The sequence below is a fragment of the Corticium candelabrum genome, chromosome 13 (genome assembly GCF_963422355.1).
Source record: "Corticium candelabrum chromosome 13, ooCorCand1.1, whole genome shotgun sequence".
Taxonomy (NCBI): Eukaryota; Metazoa; Porifera; class Homoscleromorpha; order Homosclerophorida; family Plakinidae; genus Corticium; species Corticium candelabrum.
The window spans coordinates 2,787,501-2,807,500 of record NC_085097.1 but is presented as its reverse complement, the minus strand read 5'-3'; the positions used below and the strand labels follow the sequence as shown (position 1 = coordinate 2,807,500).

Here is a 20,000-nt window from a genome sequence, read left to right as displayed (position 1 = left end):
ATTAATTAATGTACTTATTTGCCGAGCATAGCGAGGCTTCTAATATGGGTCCCACAACACAAAGGGGCGTGGTCCTATATGGAACTCTTGGTATATATATAGTAAGCTACCTAGACGGTCAGAAAACTCCTTTGCGACGTGTTACTCACCAACGCGAGGCGCCTACGGATACCGTAAAACTAGTTCATTAATCATGCAATTAATTAATTAATGTAGCCACAAACAAGCAAATTTCAGACAAACGGTAATTAAGAATGCAAAGCTATGTCAGTAAGCACAAAATGTCTTTATTTTCAATTAATTTAATGTCAATTAACATCTATTAGAGACAATATAAATAAATATAATTAAGTACGTGCCAATACCAGATAAATATATCTAGGAGGTCAAAAGTAGGACGAACGAACGGGACCTGTCACGTGCAGTACTACATACGGGAAAGCGTCTGGAACCGAGTCAGCATAATAAATATGCTAGAGTTCTTAGACAAAAGATAAACTTCAATATAGTGCAATGTATTATATAATATGTACTGCCAATTATAAGTTAGTAATTAAAACCTATAAATGATTAAATTATTATTATTATCTATGTACCGTCGCAGACGAACCTGAGTGCTCCAAGGCTCAACAAAGAATTTAGATTTAGATTCTTTTCTTTCGCATTTCTTCCTTCTCCGATTCTGAATCAATGACAATCACTCAACATCCTTCAGAAAACGAGACTGGCTAAGCTGGATCGTTGCGCATGCCTTGAGCAAGAATTGCGCAAGCGCGCGTGATCGCATATTAGCCCGCCTCCCGTACTTGCGTCACAAAGTGGCTCCAACAAGTCGACGTCGATGGCGTTCCTGTGTGTGCACTCCGGATTCCTTGTACTCGCTGTCGCCGCCTTCTTTCACACACTTTCCATCGCCAGCAGCTACTGGGCGGTGGTCGACGACCTGAACCACTCCGGTCTGTGGCTTCACTGCGAGTGCGACGATTGTAAATTCGGGGGTCAGTCGGTCTGTCGTGGATTGTCCAACGTTCCAGGTGAATGTTCAAACGCGTAGAAGTCGTAGAGAGTGTAGTATCTTGAAACCGGAAGTTGACCGGTGTTGTGGTGTGTTGTAGGTGTGTTGACTGGAGTGAGAATTCTGGCTGGGGCGTCGCTGTCTTTCATCTTGATAGCGTATTTTCTCTCTGTGTTCGGGTATGTGAAAGCAAGGATACGTTTTACAGCAGCAGCTGCCGTTGTGACACTGATAATCGGTCAGTAACACAAAATTAGTAACCTGGTGTGTGTGTGTGTGGTGTGTGTGTGTGTGTGTGTGTGTGTGTGTGTGTGTGTGTGTGTGTGTGTGTGTGTACCATTTAATATGGTGAATAGTCCAATGTGCATGTTCTTGGTTTCGTAGCTGGTGCTTTGGCAGCTAGTCTAGCAGTATATTCTGTCAACTACTCAAGGTATGCAGGCTTTCCTAAGGATGACAGCGGGTCGCTTGGCTGGGCATTTTTCCTCGGATGCGTCGGTGTGGTGTTCCACGTTATCGCTGCTTCATGCTTTTTTGCCGAAACTGTGCAAGCTGTACGTCAGTCCCGTGGATATTATCCTACCGAAAACGCGTTGCTCTGATGTATAGATGTAGTTTAGATTTCAGCCGCTCTCGTGTTGTCGTTGCATTCACGTTTGCTTCCTTGCCGTCTTATAAACAAAACATGCCTCTGTGCATCTACTTCTTTTGGTGTACGAACGTATGGCCATGATGTACAGTAGGCTACCTGGTCACTGCATGGGTGTATGAGTCATTGCTCGTGGTCACAAGTATGACCAATATGCTTTATGCTGTCAAGCTACAGCAAAGGGAATCAACAAAACACTGTCGATGATGATGATGATGCAAGTGGAAGGCGAGGCCAGGGATTGAACTTTGACTGACGTATGGCAATGAAACGAGCTTGCACATAGTAAACTATCTCATCACTAATGACACACGCCAATGTCCATGATGTTACACGATGGTGATGCATAGCGATATGACCTACCTGTTGTATTCCAGATGGCTAAGGCCAGACCAACTAAATTTTTGATGCTCGAATATTTGGATATGAAACCTGGACTGACCAATAAAACTAAAAAAGCAATGATCATGTGACATTTTAAGCAAGTGCAGTTTTTGTTGCACTGCATACAAATGTGAGATAACGAAATGTACACCAAAACAAAGATGCTGATACTAAGCAGAACTCGGACACAGTCACTGGTCCCATGCACTGTTAGCACTTATTCAGTGGTCTACCCAGGTATGTTTCTAGGTTGCGTGCGAGTCTGGAAACCCCCAGGAGGTGGGCGTCACCTTTACTGTTAGTCCGAGTCACTGTTAGCACGAGGATACTGAAGGATCCTTTTCAGAACTGTAGTTTAACTTATTTAAGAAGATTATTAGATCATTGATGCTATGCGACAGCAACTGGTTTGAGTTATGACGTGTTATATCATTGATATTAATTTCTTTTGTTAATATTAACTCTTGGAAACCCCGCCCAGAAAATCCTAGGTACAATAAGTTATGGAGTCATTGATATGTAGTTGTAGGATGTATATGCTACCAAGTCATCTTACAGCAAGCATGCAATGTCATTGCGCATGCACACATCGAATTTATTTCTATTTCAGTCGAGCTCTAAATTGGACAGCAGATCCGAGCATCAAAAAATTTAATCGGTCTGGCCTAATATTGATCTCCAAATATCAAGGAATATCCATCAATGAATGCCCAAAAACTTGAACCTCATAATTGTGCAAATATTCGCTAGTAACTCAAGCTCTGTCTGTAACCACTGGCTTCCACGGCTATGAGCCTAGCCTCATTTCCAGACTCTCTCGCGCTAGTCTTGTCCGGTGCCTGTATGGAATTGTCATACAGGCACCAGACAAGACTAGCGCGAGAGAGTCTGGGGACGAGGCTACTATGAGCCCACCGAAGAAACGATCAGTTTGTTGCATGCAAAGCACACATCACCTGGCCAGATTCTCATAATATCCCACAAATTGTCCGTCATTGTCAAATACAGATTTCAAGACATACAGAGTAGGGTTCAGACGAATATTTGAATGTTCTTGGCATTCGAAATATGACATCCAGTATTCGAACATTTGCATTGCTTTGTTCATGCGTCGAAGTAAGTGTCAACAATGGCATCCAAGGTGTGACAGCAAACTTGCTGACTGGCTATGTTACTACAGTGGCATAGCCAGGAATAGTTTGTAATCGAGGCAAGTTACTATTAATTTTGTGATTGATATAAATTTGATTATTAATATCTACAATGTGTCCTACATTAGATGTAATGTAACCTAATACTCCAAAGCATCACATACATAACGAGTCCCCGTGTCCCTGATTTGTTTACTATACACTCCATAAGGTCATTGTAGTTTAGTAGACAGACCATGTATTTCAGAGTAGCTGCCTATGCAGTAGTGTATCGGTTAGAACAAACTGTATAGGAGCAGTTGCACCAAAATTCGAATATTTGAATATTTTCGGACGACTATATATAATACAGTAAGACATATAATACATTTGCTTCAACCTTAATACAGTAAGTATAAAAAAACATCTTGAAATAATGAGAAAGATGTAGGGTTGCTGTACAAAAAAGAATAGAAACAAGACCATGTAGGGTGTGCTGTGACGTCTTTCATGAATTCACTCATGCAGACTGAGCAATACATCATCCCTACATTGCACCATCTTCTAGGGTATAAAACACGTAGTGTCTAGAAAATAGGGATGACGTAATGCTCAGTCTGTATGAGTGAATTCATGAAAGATGTCATAGCACACGCTACATGGTCTTGTTTCGGACGAATATTCAAATGTTTATATAATACATTTGTCTCAACCCTAAAACAGATATGGAGTTGCCTCTCGTTAAACTCCCATATAACTTAATGTACACTTATCTACACATGGCAGGTAAGTGTACAGTAAGATATGTTTGAACTGTGCATTTTCAACAAGACCCTGTGACTTGCAACCTTAAAGGTGCAGGGTCACTGTCGGACATGCGCACTGCATCCGTTTGAAAAGGGTGCACTTTTTCAAACACTCAGTAACCGCGAGGACTTAGACACTCTAATATCCACTGAAGGCAACACTGACTGAAGTCTCTCTATAGCCTGAATTGGAACGATCAAGACGTTACAGTATAAGAAGCCGTTAGACCGTGACTCTGGTGGCTAAATTCTAGGCTTTTTAGACGTAGTTCTCGGAGTTTTTCTTCTAAAACCTCAAACTGAGATTACTACGCTGCAGGTTTGGTAAAATTTGACAAGCGCCATCGCACAGATAGGAGTTCCTTACTCTCTGTATGTGACCAGAGAACACACATTACATTCCCTTATGTTGCGTCCGCAGTCTTTCTCTCAAAGTAGCCGAGCGCACTCAGCTCACAGTAAGCACCAAAAATCTGTATTGTTTAAAGCTAACACTACTGCCATGCCCGTCAATTGACACCTAAATAGCTGGTTTTGCAATAGTTTTGTCCATTAACCTTTGCGCATGCGCCACATACAAGCGCTTACTGGTGATCGAAACTTATTTTCTTGCCAGGACACTCGAACTTAGGTTATGTACAATAGCTATGACACAAAAACTACCTCACTTGAGATTGGCTCAATTGCGCATGTCCGACTGTGACCCTGCACCTTTAATTAAAGTAGACTGTTCAAACTATTGGTGTAACTCTCTCTCTCGTGACTGTTGCCAGTTTGTTATTGGCTGTCTGTCCAATGTCTATTGTTGGTACATACAGCCAAACATGAATACTGCTATGCTTGATAATTGGACCAATTGACCAGATATTGACTCGGTCCAAGCAGACATAGTCACATGAATATACAGGTATGTATAGCCATGCAGACTGAAAGTACTCAAGCCCCTTTGAGTATGCTATTAGCATAGTCACATGACTTTCACGAAGTCACGTTTCTTCTCGCTAAAACCTAACCTTCCCTTGCAGTTTAAGCATACCAAATCAAACCACAAAATGAAGGGGTAAAGACTAAATATCTGACATGTCATTTGTCAGGCATCGGGAATGATGCGTGGAAAAAACTGGACGACTACACATTTTGGTGACATCGAGCCGCAATTCATTTTAATTAAACACTAAAACCTGACCTGTTGGACGTATACAAAAGCAGAACAAAAAAATTAGAATGGCTCTGCAGACTACATCTCGTACAAATATACCATCAAACACAAAAGGTTGCCACACAGTTGCAGTAACTGACAAACAATAAGAAAAAAACTTAGAACCCAAGTACAGAAGCAAAAGAAACACTAAAACTTGACACCAAATCATGTCATAACATCACCACTTCTTGAATGGGTGTTCGGCAAGGATGGTTGTCTCACCTTTTAGGTTAACCGTATGAACTAAGTCTCCAACAGTGATGCTGTACGATGCTGGATGGATAACCCGGCGACCCTGCAACATACCAGACATATACTATCATGGAGGTGCTGGTGTTATATTATAGTCTAACATCACTGTTGACAATAGAGAAAGTCGTGGCAGAGACAGCGAAGAAGACATTCTGCGACTTTCCTGGAGCAAGTGTGACACGCTCGAATCCAATCAGCTCTCTCTGCGGTGCACCAGGAGCCTGAAATCACACACAAGAATGAGGATAAGGTGTGCAAGTTGGTAGCGTATTCATTGGGTTCAAATCATATGTCAATACTTCGCTTGCTGTGTGCGTGTGTGTGTGCACGCGTGCATGTGTGTGTGTGTGTGTGTGTGTGTGTGTGCACGCGTGCATGTGTGTGTGTGTGTGTGTGTGTGTGTGTGTGTGTGTGTGTGTGTGTGTGTCTGGTGTGTGTGTGTGTGTGTCTGGTGTGTGTGTGTGTGTGTCTGGTGTGTGCATGTGTCTGGTGTGTGCACGTGTGTGCACGTATGTGTGTGCGTGTGAACCATCTTTGTGACCAAGCCATGTATTCCATACCACTACAGTATTCCCACTCTCATTTCCATTTAATCTTACTGTTGAGTTGACAAATGCCAGCACGACGTCGTCTCCCATCATCTTTCCCGTATTCGTCACAGTTACATTATACGGTGGCACCCCATCTGCCATCATCTCATCGATACTCATATCAATCGAAGACACCAACTTATCTTGCCTACACAGACACACTCATTTTCTATTCAAGACCAACTATTGAAGCCACCACACACCATTTATACGAAAACGTCGTGTAACTCATGCCGTCACCAAACCAATAAATTGGCATTCCTGTGTAGAACTTGTATGTCCGTCCGGGAGGTGATCGCATTCCCATATCAAAGAACGAAATCTGATTGACATAATCAGCCGGATACTAAACAATAACATTTACAACTACTAAATATGTACATGTTGATATCAATATGTAATTGTTGTATATGTGCATACAGGCATGTCATGAACTGTGACTAATCGAGTATACTTACTGCAATAGATTATTGTCTCTCTTAGAACTTCATGCTTCTCAAAATTAATTTGTAAAAATTAATAATCAATAAAAAAGAATTAATTAAATTAAATTATTTATATATGCAAGTTGTGTAAACTAACTGAAAACGTGTCACTCTTGTTTGACTTACAAATGTTACTGGCAAGCGTCCACCGGGGTTGTAGTCTCCAAATAGAACCTCTGCTATTGCTTGACCACCGGCTTGACCCGGGTACCCGACCCACAGAATTCCCTGAGCGTTGGTCTTTGCATATGAGATGTCGTATGGACCACCCGACATCAGCACGACAATTAGCGGTCCCTTCGATGCGGCCTTCACCTCCTCTAGCAGTTTCTCTTGATTGCCGGGAAGAACGAGAGTGGTACGGTCGTGACCCTCACTAATAACAATAAAATATATTACCACAAACGAGAATAATACCATTGATTGTATGGGTTGAGGTGCACCAAGATCAATATGGCATTGATCCACAAATTTATTAGTGGCTTGTCACCTTGATAATTGACCATACTGTGGCTCGGTCATTATCCCAGTTATCAGCCACAGACATAAGTGCAATAAAAAGAGAAAAAATTGAAACAAAAATTAAAAAAAATAAAAATAAAAATTCGAAAACCTAAAATTAAAATTTACAATGGCCGAATGACCCACGGACAATAAATGCCATATTGACTGGCCACCCATGCAATTACTAATACATGCACACTGTAGTTTGATCATTGACTGCACAACCATATCCTTCCGGAAACAAGCCCCGGGGCTTGAAGTAAATGGTGGAATGCAAAACGCAGTTTGTGTACTAATAAATAACCTGGGGCTTGTATTTAGACAAAAGCTTATCTGGTAGGGAGATATTGGCTGTACGTTATAGAGTTGCAAGTTGCTTCACTTGTCAATTACATACGCTACTGGCAACTGTTCACGTGATTGCCCAGCTGCAGTAAAGCCTTCAAAGAATATGATAGTTTCAAATGAGCGGTCGAGTAGGTGCCTCAGCTACAGGTTGAAACAAATCCCGCCTGTATATGCATGCAGCTGAAGACAAGGTGGGTCTTCTATTCAGTCTGAGTCTTTTATTAAGAACAACAGTCACACTAAGTTGCAGAGAGGTTTGTATTGAAGCCCCCGGGGCTTAAATTTTAGTGTGGCTTGTGTGTGGATGCATATGGTAGTTTCACCCAGCACTTGTTCTGACCTCGCAGAAATGGCATACATAGATGCATATTGTATATCATATTTGCCCGTAATAATGCCCTTACTGAAGTAACGCCCATGCCCATGTGCGACAGGTCAGAACTTTTTGCCCAAAAAACGCTCATGCCCAACTATATGCCCAAGCCCAAGTATAAGCCCAGGATACACATGCACAGACAAACAAAATGGGGTCCGCAGAACATTCGTCTTCATCTGTGTGTGTTTGATGAGCTGGTGTCAGTGTTGAGTGAAAGTGCTTACCGCTAGACTCATGTCTTCATTGCAATTACCGACTCAGATGCTCTTGACAGGCTTCAGGCCGACCACGTGTGTATACTGTTTAGTTTCTGCGTGTAGGATAATCGCAAGCATTTGTGGTATTTCTGTTTTCAAGCATTAGATGATCACTGGCGAAATGACAGCATTTTGTGATCATGTATATGCCTAGGACCAAAATAACACCCATGCCCTAGTATACACCCAGGGAAAAAGTGTTTCTTTTCTATATGCCCAGGGCGTTATTACGGGCGAATACGGTATACATTCAGACATAAAACCAGACATGTAAACAAAGGCAAACTACATAAACAAACAAACTAACTAACAGATAAACAGAAAATGTAATATTATGCTATACCTGGCAATGCTGTTGTCTGACCCGAGAACGAGGATGACAACGTCGCTCTCTTTCGCTGCATTCACGGCAGCATCAAAGCCAGATGTACTGGAACACTTCACATCACATCCCTGCTGATATGTCACATTGACACCCAATTTCTGAATGCCCATCATCGGACTGATAAGAAACGGAGCGGTACCCTAACAGTAGCACAACACATTGCATTTGTGAATTCAGAATTTTTCGTGTAGAAGACATCACACCCAACAAGAACCTTTGCACACCAATCTACTACACAGTATAAGCACAAATGTCCGAGTGTGAGTTTTCGAATCATGGCTACATGAACAGATTGATCAAGATCAGATACGATCGAAGACACGAGTTTCATTTGTGGTCTGTGCACTCGATGACTCTCGGGTTGCCTCTTGAGAAGCCAACATTTTATGCATGGATAACAATTAATATCTATGCTGCATTGGTGGCATAAAAAACGCTGAAGATACGTTAGTAGGTAATCTAGAGCTGTGGTGTATACATACAATGCAAGTGGCTATACATATGCCATATGCACTAACTTTAGAATTCCGCACTGTACAATCAGGTATGCACCTTCCGTGCTAGTTTACGTATCAATAGAGTACAACCTTGATTATCCGGACGTTTTCAGTGGAAGCCAAATTGTCCGGATATTCGAAGGTCTAGATAAATGACATGATGGTGTGGTGACTTCCTTGTGCTCAGTCATACATATCAAGAACATAATGAACAAATATTTAATTATTAATTATACGGCAATAACGACTCAACATCTTTACACATTTAAGTAATGATTGGGCCACACCGAAAAAATTGTTGGGTTGGGGTAGCCTGTGTTTGGAGGTCCGTCAGGTTTTTACGTATGCGCTCGTTTGGTAGCATGGTGTCTTCTATTGCCCTCTGTGTTTCCACAAGAGAGAGAAAACGTGTTTTGAAAGATGGGAAGATTCGTGTTCTGTGCAGACTGTAAACTTTATGACGTATTAGAGGGGTTGGGATACGGTGATCGGGCAGACCATGTGGACAATGAAGTACACTGTGCCACAACAAAATGCTGCCCGCCTCCTGTCTTTCTTTCTCAAATGTTACCTCAACCCCACAATTTCAGTGTGGCCTTACATGTAAGAAAACCTCTATGGTTGACATGTTTCCATGTTGGAACGATGTCATGCAAGAAAAACGTGCAGGATGCTGCTAAAAATATTCTAAGGCACAGTGGGAATTCTTAAGACTACGCCCACTCTAAATTTTATGGTCACACACACTCTAATTTTATATATGGACACTCCATAAAACTCTGATGCTTACTGAGATGCTTTGCTTCACAAACTGTTGTCACAGAATGCTCAGGCACAAAAGGAACAATATCTCTTTGACTAAAATTATTTCGTTCACTGTGCTTGACCACATGCTATGTCAAACCTCAAGAAGTTGAGAGCCCAGATATCAACAGACCTCGTTTGTTTATCACATATAGCTGCCTAAATGCTCTTGTTAAATAATACCAACAGATACAGACCTAATAATGGGCAGTGCATGACAACCACTGTTGATCTTTGAGTACAAGTATCATGCAGTAAAGCACAGCGGGGCTGGAGCAAGTGAAAGCCAAGGCAGGGCGGAGTGCCGTGCCTTTTGTATGCTGGGGGCAACCATGCGTCATCGTGAAAGACACATGCTTTTGGAGTGGAAATAAATTTATCCGGATTATTGAAATGTCCGGATAATCAGGGTTGTACTGTATGTATAAATCAGTTTGCCTCTCACACACGGCAAGAGAGCTCACGTCATCATGACATATCAATATTTTATATCACAATACCAACAATATGTTATGACAAACATAACTGTAAGATCGACACACTCAACTACATACATAGTTCTTACGTGATAATTTCCTTGCATAGTTCCAGTAGCATCGGCATTTGGTCCAATCAATGCCACCTTGACTGTCTTGCTCAATGGCAACGTCCCATTCTCATTCTTCAGCAAAACGATTCCTTGCCTGGCGGCATCCAAAGCCAACTGATTGTGATTGTCTGTAGCCACAGCGTCGGTTCCTATTTTACGATATGGTTGCTCATCGGGAGGATCAAACTCTCCCAAACGAATACGATGCTCGAATAGCCTCATCACGGCAAGATCGAGATCTGCCTCACTGATCGTCTTCTTGTCTATTGCAGCCTAAACACAGCACAACAAGAGAGCAAATCAAAATGTGAAATATACTTTTTACAAATTGACATGATTAGATAAATTTTAAACTGATAAAATTAATAAATTTTTACAAGGACACAACTGAATATGGTACCTTTCCGTTCTTCTGGTAAAACCCACCACAGTCGAGATCGCATCCTCCTTTTAGACCTGCTGCCACAGTCGCCTCTGGAGTGTCGGTGTAACTAACAATGAAGTACAATTTAGCCCAAAATCGACAACAAAAGTTGAGATTGCCATTCTGCATTACTCTAACGCAACAGTAAGTCAAGCATGTACTGCGGACAAGACACTGATGAAGTCACACAATGTGTAATTACTCAATTTAATAGCAAGGTGGAAGTATAACACTTAAACAGGCAGTGATACTGTTGTCACTAACACTACGCACTAACACACACATTGGCAAATTGAAACTTTGCCAAATACAGTATGGTTGCTCATTGGGTTTTTGCACATTAGATGACTTAAACGCTTAATTAACCATAAAACGAGGCTATTTCTTACTGGTGAGATGACATGATGTCATTAATGGCCCCACAATCGCTGACAATGTATCCATTAAAGCCCCACTCGTCGCGAACAATCTTATTCTGAAGGAAGTCGTTTGCACAGCTTGGAACGCCATTGACTGCATTGTAGCTAAAGAAACAAGGCAAAATTAGAGAAATCCTACAAAACACAAATTACGTGACGATGACCAACCATAATAGTAAACAACTCGGCCATAAATATTGTTTGAGAAACTAATATAGGACAGTCTATTTGACACCTCAACACACACCATAGTATGTTATTAGCTTTAGCTAATGTACGTAGGTTAACTTGGACAGACTCTTTGTTTTAGGTTTTGCTAGGTAATTTAAAGATACTAGCGAATCAGGGCGGGCTTTAATTGATACTGGCACAAAGGTAAACCAGCTGCACAGCCACTTACCTGTTCAGTGTGTAATTGACTGTCTTGTCATCTGCTGTCTCCGCTGCTCTGCACTGCTTTTCACTGTGCTTCGCCCACCCGCCCTCCTACCCGCACCTGGCATTGTATTACATTGCTGTGTCTATGTGCATGCGTGCTATGGCTATTATGACTAAGGATGGACAAAGTTAACCAATGTTGTTTGCATTAAGTCTAATTGAAACGATCAAAATATTCCATGCATAAAGTGCAAAAACATTATGACTCTTTCCAATATCTGTCACATCTGATTCTGAGTAATTCAGTCAGGGTAATGTTCAAACGATGTCATATGGGCCTGGCTACTGTATCAAAAGAAAGCTCACTGTCCAACACAGACACAGCAGCTGATGAGTGCTACTACAGAGTTATCGGTGTACTATAAAGTTGTCTGTCTCATAACAAGAATTCATGACAAGCAGGTGATGACATTTTGCCGTCAATCAGTTGCAAAGTCTGCAAGTATAAATGTATGAATTCAGTTACAAGGACAACATACAGTGGGTCCGTGACCCTTCCAGCCAATTCAATTTCAAAATTTTCAAATTTTTAATTATTTTGCAGGCAAACTTTAAATTTGTAAGTGCAAGCTAATTTCTATTTTCAAGTTTGTAATTCACATTTAATTTTTTATTACTATTTCTTATTGTATTTGAGATGCCATCGCTGAGCTTGGTCAGTGCTATCAGTCCATTCATACAGCAAGCAGCATTGCATTCACTAGTCATTAATATCATCGCTCTTCTCTCTACACTCTGCAGAAGTCACAGACTACAATAGAAATATTAGAAAACATTGCATTATATACCCTAAATCACAAATTCAATAATTTTTAGTTTCATCTTATTTAAATAGGTAGATGAATGGGTACCAAGTACAAAGTATTCAGTAAAAAAACCACATGCATGTGTAACCATCATAAACACATTGAAACACCATCCGTACCTGCACATAATGCTTGCTCCATGAGCACGCCTCACACACGACTCGAAAGCCGGCAGATACGTCTAAATCCACACACACACACACACACACACACACACACACACACACACACACACACACACACACACACACACACACACACACACACACACACACAAACACCAGTTAAAGACATAAAGTCTATAAGCAGTCCAGTGAATGTGGCACCTCAACCAGGTCTTGAGCAGAAACGACAGCATTAAAGTGATGACGATCAGTCTTGTTCCAATTCTCAAGATCTGATGCAAACAAGTAGTGGCATATTAAAGTCACAAGTAACACGATTTAGACAAGAAGAACACACCGTATGCGTCATAATGTTTGCATGTTGTGATCACTTTGAAATACCTAAACGACAAAATAAAATTGACAATATGTTGGCAAACCTAATAAATTACATATGTATCATGCCATATGTCGATTTGTCATCACAAAAAGCAAATCTAATGTCAACCACAGCTGACCCATCCAACCATCGCCACATTTATGATGTCAGTCTTGCTAGCCTCTGTTCTGTGATTATTAGCCTCTATAACAAATACTATGTATGTCTTCACAAAAAGAAAATACAAAAGATAAGTTGCTGAGAAGATTGCTTAAGGGATCCATGAGTCGGTGACCCTTCCGGCAATTTCAATTCCTTTCAACTGATTCACTAGCAGCTCCATGAATAAATTTAATTGATTTAACTCAGAGATTGTCAACCAAATAGAATCAAAATTTAAATTTGAAAATACACAAAGATTGCAAAATAAAAAATAAAAATTGAAAAATTAATTACAAAATTAATAATAGAAATTTACATACCAAATTCAACTTTTTTCTGGAACAAATTGAAAAACCTTAACAAAATTGAAATTTAATTTTTTTTAAAAGAATGAAAATTAAAAACAGAAAAATAAAAAAAGTTGAAATGTTGGAAGGGTCATGGGCCCATAAGACTATTGTTATACACAGACAGTCAGACAGACGGACATTTGTGACATAATAGATGCAACCTAAAATAATAGGTTGCATCTATTATGTCACATATGTCCGTCTATTATGTCACATATGTCCATCTATCTGTCTGTCTGTCTGTCTGTCTGTCAAAGGTATTATATTCTTCAAATGATTGAACATTACAATGACAACAAGCTAACAAACATATACTGTCTGTCTGTCTGTCTGTCGATACATATATCTGCATATTCCAACTGCTAGTACAGGCTAAATATTGTGCAGCAACCTAAAGCCTAGTTCACAATACACCTCGCGTCGCGTCATGTCGTGTCGTGTCAAAGGAGGCCGTTACCGACGCGATGCAACGCGAGGGGCTGAAATAGAAAAAAACCTATCCAACACGTCGCATCGCATCGCGTCGTGGTGTGTAATGTAAACCAGGCTTAAGGCCGCTACCAACAAAGCAATTAATGAACTATCTGTCTGTCTATCTGTCTGTCTGTCTGTCTGTCTGACTATTCAGTTTTGATCCATTAGGTCTGAATGGATGAACAGAGTAATAGACTGATGTGGACTTGTCTACTTTTGAAGATTTGCTTGTTGTATCTTTGAGGTTTAATTAAAATCAATAAAGCAATCTGTCTGTCTGTTTGTCAGTTTGGTGTCTGTTGGTTTGTCTGTCTGTCTGTCTGTCTGCCTGTCCATGCTCGGATCAATCTTCTGTCTACCTGTTTATCAAAGACAATATTTCCATACTAAACATTCAATCACTAGTCTACCATGTCACCTGCCCATTCACCCACTTTTGTGTACCACATCCATCCATTCAGTTGCCTCACACATGTTACCCCCTTCTCTCCCCCGTCTGCTTACAAGCAATGACATTCTAACTGTAAGTTAACCACTGAATGTAAGCGCAACCTTGCATCTTCCCCACTCTGCATTCCTGATACAAACGCTTCAGCATAGTTGGCAGTAAGATAGGGATCTGTACACCACATAATTCTAGCATCATGCTGAATAATTCAAATACGACTTTCATTATATCACCTTCTCCTGGGGTTTCCTGACCACGACCCCATCGTGGATCTCTAAAAACAATTTTTATTAAAAATTTTAAGCAAAATTCAAAAAATTATTGTCAACTACAGAAACAATTAGACAGTTATGTAAAAAATATTTAACAAAATAGCCTGTCAGTAATTCTGTTTAATATAGCCATAAGAACTACATAAATACCGACATGGGCATAATTATGAAGCAACCTTGAGCATGTGACTTTCTCAGACACTGCAAGTACATGCATCTACAGTGACAGCTGCACTTTTTAGTAAATTCAAAACAAGCTATAATGGTGAGGTCTGATTGTGCCATCTGCATGTCTGAGATTGGAGGTGATGTGTGACCTGTTGAAATAATGCTTCTTGCTGTCAGTTCAACCGTTAAATTTGAAAGTTAATAATCAAAATGTATGCAAAAGCATCTAAACAATAAAATGACTTTCTTTATGTCAGAAGACATACTCAAAGATTAAATAGAGACTATACGTTTCAGTTTACTTGCATATTGTGAGTCTATTCTCATCATCTGCTCTTGTGACATCACAACATGAACGGGTTGGACATGGTAATGCATGCAGTGGTGGTTAGTCTGGTCATTCTCTTAATTAATCTTTTTGTTGCTACGGGTTGTCAAAGCGTCCAATCAAAACAAGATAGATACCCAAATAGCATGATTTGATGTAGAATCAGTGGGTCAGCAGGTATATTCATAAATCTGCAAAGTTCTGTTGATTTCAATGCCTCGGTTGATATGGGGGTGGCTCCATAATTATGCTAATGTCTGTAGCTTCAATTTTCCACGACCACAATGAAAAAATTGCAAATGTGATAGACGTACTCACGCACCATACTTACACACACGGCAGTCAACAGTCAACAATAAATGATGCACATAACACATAGAAAAACACAAAAGATTGTTGTACCAGTGTTTGAAAAAGTGATCATCAAGCTGTCTTTGACAACTAACTGAGTTCAAGTGATGACCAATTATTCCAAGACTGCCACCATGACAACCAAAATCACTCAAGTTATGGTGGACCCGATAAATTTTTGTTTTATTCAGTAGAGTAAAATAGTGAAATTACTCAGATCAGACTCAGGGTGACAACTTTGAAGTCTTGGGATTTCGTTTACTTGCTAAAACAATCAGTATCATTATTTGATATGTAAAAGTCCTAAGCTCCTTGACGACCAAACATTTTGTGAGATTACCAACATTACGACTACATCTGCCATAAAATTTCGAACACCGTGCAAACGTTTAAGATGTCACTGATTGACTGGCTATTAAAGCTAATAGAAAGCCAGAGAAACATTTCCAAGTCTTCAGGACTTATGCGATGAAGAAACTAATAACAAGGCAGCTCTGTGTCGTACACAAGCCAATAGAGAAAACTAAAGCCAAAAACTGTATTAAAGTTTCAAATTTTTGAAACCAATTAATGTCAGACAATTGACTTCATGTTACAAATTATTTAAACTGACTTAGTCGATTTACAGACGTTGAGAATTAGACATGACCGTGACACTAATACAAGAGTCTGTCCATGTTTGTCTCACCTGTACACGTTGATGTTCGGAGCAAAATATGTGAGACCAGCTTGGCCTTGGTTTGCAAACGCTCGACATTCGGTTGCAATATAACTTCCCATTGTGTGCCACAGAGTCCTGCAAACACAAAAGTTATCCATTCAATATACATCACATAAGTATGACATCATCAACTTGTTGAACGTCGCTCCTAATGTGTTGACTTGTGGGAATGAAGTAGCATGCGACAGCTGAACACAATAATTAAATCGATTATTATAATAATTGCACAATCTGTAAGATCATGTCATGAATCCTAACATTTCCACCAAAGTGTACCCCAGGAGAGCCAGCCACACCATGAAGAGCCTCAGACCACCTAGTGTGATAGAATGAACACAACACAATCACTAGTTTACAACATATAAAAAACTGCTGGACATAATCAAAAAATACCAAAGTACAACATACATGCGACGGTGATGTTGAAGCTAGCAAAGTGTCATCAGCAACAAACAGAGAGACAGACAGACAGAGGACAGAGAGGCAGAGAGACAGACAGACAGACAGACAGACTGACTGGCTGACCAAGAGACAAACAGACAGACAGACAGATGGCAAGGAAAGAAGACTAGGATGACACTGAACTAAAACGTTCACAAATATATTCATTAGTTGTTGTTGTTTTTCCTACAATATTCTTTTTATATCAGACTGTCTCATGTGAGATACTAGCATACCATATAAGATGAAACATTGGCTGGAATTTATTTTGGCAGTTTGCACAAAATTGACAGTACAAGCATATTAGTGGATTTCATTTTGGCGATCAAACATCGTTGTTTGATAACTGATATACGTATGATATTCCTTACGCGCTATGTATAGAGTAAGTGGCTGCTTCATGGAAGAGTTTGCAATTATGGAATTTAACCCGCATAACTTCACCTATGATAGACTTCATAGATATCTGCACGGCCTCATTCTCATGTTTAACCTTCCTGTTGGACAAGGTAGGCACAACAGATGGCAAGCAGTTGTAACCCCATCAGCACCACATGATGATTGGTTCACGTAATGATGACGTCAACATATCCTGGTGGCCAAATTAATGGCGGATTTTATATTGGCGCTCTCTCAAAAATCCATCAATCCACCAAAATAATTTTCCGCCACTATTTCATCTTATACGGTAGTTGTTTTTAGCTTCACTTTCATGTAGAGTTAAAGTTCTTTATCAATAGTGAAATACCTTTGACAGACAGACAGACGGACAGACAGTTAATTTATTCTCATTTGGATTCTACTTGTATATATGCTAGGATTTTTAAATACAAGCCAGTCCTTGCAAACAACAAAGCCATTACCTAATAAACTTGACCTTGAATGTCAAAATCAAATAACCTATCTAAATCACCATGATTAAGTGACCCTTTCAAAAGTTTTCTAAGGATAACTTTGGCATTGCATGCAGAATTGTAGAAAATCTTTTCTCCAATACGACATAAACATGGAAGCCTTAAAATTGGTTTCTGGATTTGCTGACTGTTGTGACAAATGCTGCAAAAAATTATCTGCCTTTGTGCCCCACCTCCCAAAATGTTCTATCACAAGAGGAACACATCTTGACAAATATCCTCCTGGAACAAGCTCTTCTGAACACTTTCATTTTTTCTTTTCTTGAGGTGGCAGCATGACCATTTCCTTGCTAGCCCTCCTAACAATGTCCTGACTCCATGGATGAGCCAGTGACACATCAATATCCAAATTCTGTCCAGTATTTGGATCAAACATTGCAATGTCTGGACAATCTCAATCTTCAGTATTGATATATTGATGTCTTGGTTCTGTTTGATGGGAAAGGTAAAGGCCAGACAGGCACTCACTCCACTCATTGAAGACTGAATTGTGAGACCACACAGGTCCACCCCATACTTACAGTTTAAAGAATGGTATCCGTAGTCATCAAAATCATGACCACAATCACACTTTTTAACCTTTCCCGGACCGCTCATTTAATACAATTGGTGAAAGGTAGAGCCACTCCCAACCTCAGGTAAGACGCTAAAGAAAATTCGTTTGTTCTTAAAGCGTGCTTAGCAGAAGTGGGGATGACATCCAGCCATGCACCAATTAATCTGCATCAGACCCTTATCTTACTAGTTGCGGTAGCATGTTAGTTCAGTATTCGAACTAGAATGTACCATTAGAGCTTGCATTGCAGTGTTTGTAAAAAAAATAAATGGATATGACAGACAGATAAAGACAGACAGACAGAACTAAATGGATATGACAACAAAAGTAGATGCATATGACAGACAGACAGACAGACAGATTGTTATATTTGAACTCTTACTCTACCAACAACAATTGCTAACTTTACGTATGCATAGCAATAACAGTCAATGAACAAAATGTTGAACGTCTTTATCATACAGAAAGTCATCAAAATTGCAGTTAGACAACTTCGACAACTTTTTAAAAATCACACGAGAGTTGCAAGACTGTACAACAGACAGTTGCTTTCTCCATCTATCTCTAAAGTCTGTTTCGCTGCTTTTCCATTTGCATCTTTTGAAATTTTGGAGATCTTATAGAGATAGTCTTCAGCCATAGAGCCCCAAAGCCAAAGTGCTCAAAAACCAGTGGAATACATGTTGTATCAGATCCTGCTATAGACTGCTGTTGACCATATTTGTCATTCCGCGTTTTTCTCTCAACTCAGCTGCATCACCTGATATTTTGGCAGCTGATTGTACGGTGTCACGAGAATGTGGATGAGCAAGTGAAATGTCTAGGTCTTTTGTCAAGTGTCCAGTGGGATCATACTCTAATTTTCATAAATGTTCGGCGAACCAAATCTTTGACAAAATTATGTTGCCGCTATTACGGTGTACATTAATTTTCTGCGTAAGGTGGTTTGCAAGAACCTTCACATACTAAATAAAGTACCAGACGCATATCATATCATTCGGCGCGTGCTAAACTACTACTACATAAGTAGTCTCGTAGCTAGCCCCTCCCCATTTTTCATTAGCGCAACATGCGATGTGGAAGTTCGAATTCTTGGTTTAGGTGTCAAAGTCTCATGATATTTATGTTGCGCTCTGGAGCCAGCTCAGCTCAAAACGTTTGTACTACTAGTACATCAAGGTACATGGTGAAGCACAGATATCCTATACAGTATGTCGGCATTACTCATTTTTGGCAAACATATGAATGTGCTTACAGTACATATACTAATAGTACTAGTAATGTCTGTTTAAATGTTTCAAAGGAAACTGATCCAACATTTGAATTGGCATTAAGGTTGGGTGAACATTTAATTTGGGCATGGCAGACCCTTCGCCAAAATTGCCGAAATTAAATGTATGCCGAACATTTACGAAATTAGAGTATGTTGTTATATCCGGCCTGTTCTCAGAGTCAGTGTTCCTATTTCTTGGCTCAACTTGATGAGGAACACTTGACTCGTCTAAACATTTAACTCAAGTTGACACAACTGTATTGTGTTGCCATACTGGGCCACCGCCAAACTTGCAGGTCAATAGATGACAACCATGTTCATGAATGCTTCTACCACAGTCACACTTGGTAACAATCCGGGAATATGGCAAAGGAATACCAAGTCACAAAAATGCTGTCACACAAAATTCTGATGACTTTAGAACAAATTTTGGTGCTGAAGGAATGGCTTCAAGCCATGATCCTGCTCCACGTACCTGACATGACCTTATCCTTGCAGCATGTTTGACATAGGATGCTTGCAACACATGTTGCTGCATTCCCTTCAGTAATATCCGAGCTCAGGCGATTTTGGATTTTTACTGGATTTACCATAAGCGCAGACAAAGACTGAGGTATGAGTGTCTCTCCATCTAATCCTAAGATGGAAGGAGGCTTGCTATTGCCTTGCAAAGATGCTAATAGAAAGGAGATGGACTCGC

General features: G+C 40.1%; 2 protein-coding genes across 2 annotated transcripts in view; one reads left to right on the top strand and one right to left on the bottom strand.

Moving 5' to 3' along the window:
- The first annotated feature begins 772 nt into the window (after window positions 1–772).
- On the top strand, window positions 773–2,528 carry LOC134188981 (uncharacterized). Its single transcript, XM_062657197.1, has 3 exons — window positions 773–1,034; window positions 1,116–1,253; window positions 1,400–2,528. The coding sequence occupies exons 1-3, from the start codon at window positions 842–844 to the stop codon at window positions 1,615–1,617; spliced, it is 549 nt and encodes a 182-aa protein (XP_062513181.1). The 5' UTR covers window positions 773–841; the 3' UTR covers window positions 1,618–2,528.
- Window positions 2,529–5,008: 2,480 nt separating this feature from the next.
- LOC134188764 (uncharacterized) overlaps window positions 5,009–20,000 on the bottom strand; it is a 17,109-nt gene continuing 2,117 nt past the window's right edge. The window contains exons 7-23 of the mRNA XM_062656955.1: window positions 16,375–16,432; window positions 16,249–16,304; window positions 16,084–16,191; window positions 14,510–14,550; window positions 14,381–14,447; window positions 12,822–12,865; window positions 12,686–12,756; window positions 12,479–12,540; window positions 11,086–11,220; window positions 10,673–10,763; window positions 10,249–10,545; window positions 8,341–8,522; window positions 6,639–6,888; window positions 6,231–6,373; window positions 6,037–6,175; window positions 5,539–5,658; window positions 5,009–5,480 (exon numbers count right to left, since the gene is read on the bottom strand). Coding sequence (XP_062512939.1) covers window positions 5,364–5,480; window positions 5,539–5,658; window positions 6,037–6,175; window positions 6,231–6,373; window positions 6,639–6,888; window positions 8,341–8,522; window positions 10,249–10,545; window positions 10,673–10,763; window positions 11,086–11,220; window positions 12,479–12,540; window positions 12,686–12,756; window positions 12,822–12,865; window positions 14,381–14,447; window positions 14,510–14,550; window positions 16,084–16,191; window positions 16,249–16,304; window positions 16,375–16,432 — 1,981 coding nt within the window. The 3' untranslated portion in view covers window positions 5,009–5,363. The remainder of the gene's footprint in view (window positions 5,481–5,538; window positions 5,659–6,036; window positions 6,176–6,230; window positions 6,374–6,638; window positions 6,889–8,340; window positions 8,523–10,248; window positions 10,546–10,672; window positions 10,764–11,085; window positions 11,221–12,478; window positions 12,541–12,685; window positions 12,757–12,821; window positions 12,866–14,380; window positions 14,448–14,509; window positions 14,551–16,083; window positions 16,192–16,248; window positions 16,305–16,374; window positions 16,433–20,000) is intronic.